This window comes from Mandrillus leucophaeus, unplaced genomic scaffold, assembly GCF_000951045.1.
Source record: "Mandrillus leucophaeus isolate KB7577 unplaced genomic scaffold, Mleu.le_1.0 Scaffold111, whole genome shotgun sequence".
In the NCBI taxonomy this organism is placed as follows: domain Eukaryota; kingdom Metazoa; phylum Chordata; class Mammalia; order Primates; family Cercopithecidae; genus Mandrillus; species Mandrillus leucophaeus.
The window spans coordinates 1,898,226-1,905,852 of record NW_012099321.1 but is presented as its reverse complement, the minus strand read 5'-3'; the positions used below and the strand labels follow the sequence as shown (position 1 = coordinate 1,905,852).

At 39.9% G+C, this 7,627-nt stretch overlaps 1 protein-coding gene across 1 annotated transcript in view; it reads right to left on the bottom strand.

Moving 5' to 3' along the window:
* Positions 1-426: 426 nt before the first annotated feature.
* KCNU1 (potassium channel, subfamily U, member 1) overlaps positions 427-7,627 on the bottom strand; it is a 186,527-nt gene continuing 179,326 nt past the window's right edge. Inside the window, exons 24-26 of the mRNA XM_011993021.1 lie at positions 5,396-5,590; positions 3,510-3,628; positions 427-1,037 (exon numbers count right to left, since the gene is read on the bottom strand). Of these exons, the coding sequence (XP_011848411.1) occupies positions 632-1,037; positions 3,510-3,628; positions 5,396-5,590 (720 nt within the window). The 3' untranslated portion in view covers positions 427-631. The remainder of the gene's footprint in view (positions 1,038-3,509; positions 3,629-5,395; positions 5,591-7,627) is intronic.

Genomic DNA, 7,627 nt, shown 5'->3' with positions numbered 1-7,627 from the left:
GAGTTGATGGGTGCAGCACGCCAACATGGCACACGTATACATATGTAACAAACCTGCATGTTATGCACATGTACCCTAGAACTTAAAGTGTAATAATAATAAAATAAAATAAATAAAAAACAAATATTTTAACAACCTTAAAAAAATACAATGGAATAACAAAAAATATGATGGGGAGAGAAAGAGGGAAATATATACTAGTTTACTGTTTGCCTGTTCTGGGATAAAATAAAATGTATGATTCTTGATTGAAGGGGGTCTCTTTACTTCTTTCCTACGTCTGAGTAATTCTCATTTTTATCTTGATTACCTGTATTTCCTCATCTGGGGAATCCAGCAAGAACTGGAGGACTTCCTTAATGCAGCACAAATTAACATATTTTCTACTCAAGGGAAACGGAGCAATGAACTTTCCTTACAGAAGCATTGATCATATATTTCTTTATTTATCACACAAGATCCAGTGGGATTAGACTTTTGTCTCATCTGAAACAGTGTGGCCTTCATGAACCACTAAGCAATGGGTAGAAAAATGACATGCTTCCATTTTTATTTTCTTTGTTCAAAGTTAGCATCTCGGGAGATGATTTGTAAGCAGCAAGTTAAGAGCACGTGAAGAATATGGGCAGGTCTATAGTGGCTCTGAATATGCAAAGGGGTCCTCATCAGAAATCTCGTCTGAGATTTTCTTTCCATTTTCTTTTGCATTGTCACCTAAAGGTATCTGGGATGTTATAGAACTGTTTGTTCTAATCTGACTCCGTGCTGTTTGCTTAGCAGAAGAGACGGAGTTAGTTCTTGACGGGTAAGAATAGACTGGTGAATACAATGTCTCATCAACTGAATAAATGGTGGGAGGAAAATTTGTGTCTGAATGTGTCTCTGTTGTCTGTGATGCTTCTTTTATAATTTCATATGACTTTTGTGATGAGAACTCTTCATTCCTTTTATAACAAGCAGTGCTGAAGGGTATGGCACAAAACACAAGATCTGAGGGCAGCAGCTTGAACTCATTGGCTGGCCGGGTGATCACAAACCTGTAAGACAAGTCAAAGATAAATGCTGAGCCTCTGCAGCTGGCCAGTGTGGTGACAGGCAGTGACCCAAATAAAGAGGTCATTTTGCTGGGTGCAAAGAGGAAACGTTTTTGTTTTGCTTTGCTTCATGGGTTTCTGATTAATAGTAAATATCTATTTAGTACTTACTCCTGTAGCACAGTGCAAGAGGAGAGGTTCTGGAGTAGGAATGAGGGGGCTGGCTTTCATCCCTGCCTCTGAACCCAACCACTTCTGACTCTGGGCATGGTGTCCTCCCTCTCTGGGCCTTGCTGCACTCATCTTTTGTTCGAGTGGGAAGAGGGGGAAGACTGTGGTTTGGACTGACAGATGTCTAATGGCCTTAAAAACAGGTCTATTTGCTTTTAAAAGACACTATACTCATTAATTCAGCTGGCACAATATTGACCTCGTAGCCAAGCTTTGTCAACAGAAAGATGACATATATTTCAGGTATTTTCATCCTGACTTAGACCTACTCTAACCTAATGCTTATGCCACCAACTTTCACACAGAATGTAGCCTGGCCAATGGAGAAAAGCATTAGAAAAAAACAGTTTCATTTGAAACCTGACTGGCAAGCAAATAGCGAATGTCAATGAACCCTAAAGAATACCCAGAAGCCTTAACACAGCATCAGGTACACAGCAAATGCCCAAAAATGTGAGTTGAAGTAATGAGTGCAACAGTGCTTATGTGGGAACATTGAGGCAGGGTAGCCTTGTATGACTTTCATCCCGCATTGCCTCACTAGTGCCTGAAATGATCACCTCTTTCCTAGCATAGATCTCAAGGTACCACTGAACTTCCTTCACTGAACGACCTACCTACTTTTATCTTTCCCACTGAGTCCTCTGTAACCTCAGTTCTATTCTTAAAAAAAATGTGCTGAACAAGATCACATATTCTGTTTAAAACAAAAATATCAATTTTCCCCCTGAGGTCAAGTATTAATATAAGCTGTATATTTTCCCAGTTATCATGTTGCAAGGGCTATACGGAGGTGTTTCGGGGAGGAGTGGAGTTCAGGCAGAGAGGAAGAGAGAGAGCTATTTCCAGAACATCAGTCCTCCCCCATTGTCTTGGTGGTGGGTGCTATAAAGCCATGGCACCTTCCTTCCCCATCCATCAGAGTCATCTGTAGACCTCCACGCTTATTTTGTCATTTGGCACTTGACATGCTCTTCCTTTCAAATTTTAGTGCAGCTATCTTTTTACATGCCTGCAGTGTCTATGTGGTTTACAACTCCAGCATTCAGACACATTGCTATGACTTCCAGTACCCAATGATCTTTACCTCCAAACCACTTTCCTGGCCATGTCCTAGCTGTTTTAATTCCTAACATCGTTCCACTTCTAAAATGTTACATTTCAATAAATCACTGCTGACTACAACTTCTCATCATACTTTCTCTCTCACTCCCTTAACTCTGAGTACATCCACTATTCAATGCATTGAGATTTCCAATCTTTCTTCTTTTACTGTATGGTCTAGGATTTCTTCACAAATCCACAATAAGCTTCCTCTTCCACTCCTCTCAGCAGTTAATCTAAACATTGACTCCTTTCTCAACTCCTGACAATATTTCTTCCATCTTTCTCTCAGCAATGACTGTGCACTGAGAAATCCTAGTGCTAAATAAAAATTCCCATAAACACAGCCCTCACCTAGAGCTAGATCTGCCTTGGCATCTCTTCTTTTCCTCCTTTTCTTCTGTGGGCCAAAAAAATCATTGCTGTTATTTTCTATTCAAGACCGCTCCACTTTGAGTAATTTGGCTTCCTTCTCCTTTCTCCAGGAACAGGTTCCATAGATCTATTTCCACTCTATTCCTTTCAGTTTCTACTTCCCTACTGAATCCTGTCCATTCCCACTGTGAAGATCTTAGTCTGGGCATACACGATTGTGTTGTCTCTAGACTGTAACCTCTCCTTTCCCTTTCCCCTCCACATACATTTCTATCTTACTCAGGGCTGTCAGAGTGGTCTTTCTTTAAATTGAAAGTCGAACATATCACCCCTATGATTTATATGTAAAAAGCATCATGGCTAGCAAAGTAGATCTCAATCAATATTTACACAATGAATCCAGCAGAAAACAAGTACATCTTTCAAATGTGGATAGTGGCGTTCAGCTTTAGAAAGTTGTACAGACATGGATGAGGAGTAAGTTACAAAACTGAAATGAGCTGATTTAAAATCTAGCTCCACATTTCAATTTTCACTAGGGGACAGAGACTCCATTCTTCTTACATGGCCAATATTAATTGGACCCTAATTATTCAGGTCCCTCTTGTTTATACCCATTCCTTCTTATTCTTACATAGTTCTTTATTTCCCATGCACCCTTCCTTGCAACTATGGACCCTGAGCTCTGGAATTCTCTTTCACATTGAATAAAGTAGTTTTGGTTCTTATGCTTGAATGGTTGGATGGTGCTTTCTAATCTAGCACACTTCCCTTTTGTTTTCTGGGTTGAGCTCCTCTTCATCAATTATTCGGTATAAGCCAACACACAGGATTCCAAACAGATCTAATGAGCCACAGAACAGTTGTCCAAAGGTGTTTCTTGGCTGGGGAGAGAAGAGACAAAAATATGTCTGCTGGGCACTTTGCTCAAGCAATTATAAGCACTCACTGGAGTGTCGTTTGCTTTACCTCGTAGTAGAAGCTTGGAAAGTCATTTCCTAATATCTTTGTGGCAGCACTGCCAGGTGGATAGGTAATTAAGAGAATGATTAGTTCTGAAACTCTAATCCCAGCGATTGTTTTTATCATTCTGGCTCTTTCAAGAGCTTCTGGTGGGTGTGGTGTGACATACTGTTGTGCTTGTCCTTATTACCATTGCCATTCTGGTAACCACTATGAATTAACAATGAGCCACAGATTGGAAAATGGAGCTTTTGAGATATATAATGAGTTGGGATGTTAAATGACCTCTTGAGAGTCATCTTAGCCTACTGTAAAACAGATCCCAGTCCCAAATACTCATCTGGACCTTATTCTCAGGCTATACCCAACAAGATCATTATGAATAGACAACAATTTCAAGCCCCTGCAGCAGTAAATGGGCTCAGCAAGGTCAAAAGAGATCAATCCATCCAGTTCTGTAATTCCTCAGGATAAAAAACAAAGGGAGGACATGGCATAAATGGAGAGAGGAGGGAGAGGAGTGGGGACAAGTCTACCATCCTCTTTGATGCCAACAGGAAGTTGCTAGCAACAGTTTCCTGGGCTTATATACACTTACAAGTTCACCTGTAGGTGAGCAACCCAGGACTACGGAAATGTAAGGGACCAGACTACATTGAAGGAACTTCTGGAACGTAGTTCACACCTGAAATGCTAATGCACAGAACATGGGTCTTGCCCCTTTTGGCAGCACACATCGACATGCACCAGGTATAGTGTTCTACCCAGGGGTTTTGCTAATGTCCTCTGAATCAACAAAAGATGTTTCCTTGGAAAAGCCTGCCCCTAGCAGTTAACACTGGACAACTGAATGCAATGCCAATTAAAACCAAACCAGAAGGCACCACGTAGATTTCTCATTTCTTTGCTAGACCCTACTGTGATTCCCAAATGCCTGGATGCCCTGTTGGAATTTTCCAGAATTATTATCTTCTCCCTTGCTGTAATCTACTGTTCATCAGCTCCCTTGGCTAAGAAAATGCAAGTATTTTCCACTGGATAGCGCAGCCAGATTCTTAGACCCATGTACAAAAGTCTTCTGCCTGATTTCAGCTGACCTTATCAGATTTCTTTAGCATTTTAAGTATGGGGAGAGTAGGCAGGCCCGGGGTCAAACTGCTGTAGCTGGGTCCCTGCTCTGACACTGATTGACAATGTGGTCTCTGGCAAGTCCTTGCTTCTCTGAGCTCCAGTTTCTTGATCTGTTAAACAGAATTAATAATAATGCCTACCATATAAATCCATGGACAGATTAAGTGGAAAAAATACTAAAAAAGACAAGCACAGAGAAAATACTCAATAAACATTAGCTGTTATAATTATTATGAATACCCTTGTCAAGGTACAAAGTTGCCAGGCCTCTCTGATACTCCCTGTAGATTCAGGTTATTTATCTAGAAGATGGGGATAATAACAACTGCATTATCTACTTCTCATAATTATTATAAAAAATAAATATAACATATGAACACACTGTGATTTGTAAAATACTCTATGAATAATATAAACTTGTATTCGTTTTTTTGTTATTTTTATTGTTATCATTTCTGTGCTGTGGGACATCTATGAACCCAAATAGCCTGGACCATTTTCAGAAGCTCAGAGAGGAAAGGAAGTGAAAAACTGAATTCTGAGAAGAGTAGACTCACGTTAACGTCTGACAAAATGGTTTGGTGTAAGGACAGAAGCCCCATTTTACACCGGTTTCTTCCAGACAAGAGCGTCGTGCAGCTATCTGCCACACCATAGACTTTATCCTTATCTAAATGTTGTTCCAGCTGAGAACTTACTCCTCCTGTCACCAGCATCTGAAGCAATTCCAGGACATGATAATTGTAGAAGGCCTGGAAAACAAGGACAAGCCACATACAAAGTCAGAAGAGCCAATATGTAAACTGCGGAGGGGTATAGGCTTGGAGATTTAGCAGGCATTGCTGTTTAACATGGACCTGATGGTGTAGAACAGTGTTTCTCATTATCATTATCTAATGCAGCTGAAGGATGGCAGTTTAACCTAACTGTGCTAGGTTAGGCCAAGTGCAGAGAAAACAATACTGACCCAGTTCCTGTTCCTTGGAGATTACACAGCAGATGAAGAAGAAATTGGATAATGATACTGACACCAGGGATTCCCCTCTTCCCAAAATGACCAGAGGAGGTATATATGTCAGGCCACAGATACCCTAATCATCATCAATGTATATTTAAAAATACATATATTTACTGAGACATTCTGTAGATTTTCCAGTGGGGAACTAATGATATTATTGTCATCTATACTTGAGCCTTTTGGATGTGAATTTACTTTTAATCCTTTTGTTTGTGACCTACTTAAGGACACATATCGACATAGGTCTTATTAGTATTTGGATTTCCCATAGCTCTCATTATACTTTAGAAATTACAGGTGTTTAATAATTAAATGGATAGGGTTTCAGAATCTTTGGCATCCAAATTAAACCAGAGGAAGACGTGGCAAACTTCTTATTTTGAAATGAGCTTGAGTCTGAATAATCCCAGCCATTTTAATAAAGTCTCTTTCTCCAGGATTGCTACCACATTCAGTATGGATCAGGCATTAGCATACATGGAGAAGTCATTGGAATATATTACCCACTAGGCTTTATTTTTCATCCTTCATTTTATCTAAATTAGACTTTTGCTTTATTAAAAATGAGAATTTCTATTTATATATATTATCTAAATGCAATCATTTTGTTTTTATAATAAACATCAGGAATAACTTCAATTATTATACATTTACCATTTATTTTCTCTACTTTCAAAATCAGGGATCCATCTTCTGAAACCTGGATTATCATAGGAACCTCTTTACTTCTTGTTCTGCCTTGATTTTCTTCTCATCTGCATCCCACTGTTTACAATGCTTCCACAGCAATTCCCAGAAACACAAATCAGATTATGACCTCTACCTCCTCAACCTTTTAGTATCCTCACATAAAACCAGGCCACCAGGCCCTCTGTCTCCACTGTGGCCTTCAAAACCTTCGGAATCTGATGTAGTCCTTCTTCCCAGGCTTGTTTCCTCCATGACATGTTCCCTCTGGGGCACGCTAGTCTATCTACAGGTACTTAAGCCGTTCTTTTACCGCCTCATGCCTTTGCTTTTGAACCTCTGGTTCATCAGCTTCATGACTCTTTTCTGGGTCTTCAAAGCAGAATGAAATTTCTCTTTCTTTGGGATTCCCTGGGCATTGGGTTTTACTTAATTTCATTCTTCTATATTTTACAGTTTTTTACAGTTAGTTAGAAACACACTTGAGTTTGAATCTTGGACTGCCATAAATTTCAGCTGGGTGCCTTTGGGCAATTCATGTGTTTTGTTTGTTTGTTTTTGTTTTTTGTTTGTTTGTTTGAGACAAGGTCTCACTCTGTTTGTTGTCTAGGCTAAAGCGCAGTGGCGCGATCTTGGCTCACTGCAACCTCTGCCACCTGGGTTCGAGCAATTCTCCTGCCTCAGCCTCCCAAGTAGCTGGGATTACAGGCATGCGCCACTCTACCTGGCTAATTTTTTTTTTTTTTTGTATTTTTAGTAGAAACATGATTTTGCCATGTTGGCCATGCTGGTCTCAAACTCCTGACCTCAAGTGATCCACCTGCCTTGGCCTCCCAAAGTGCTGGGATTGCAAGCATGAGCTACTGTGTCTGGCTGATTGTTTTTTCAGCAACAGTTTTATAATCTCTAAAGCTGACATGGCAATACTTACCTTCTAGCATTGCTTGCAGGATTAAGTAAAATATAATGCACACATTGCTAAATTCTGTTTTCTTTATCATTGCTTCTTGTGTATCTGGATCATCTGAAGTGATATTAATGAGTGTAGATTTCTGGGATCCCAGATCTCCTGGATCAGAATATA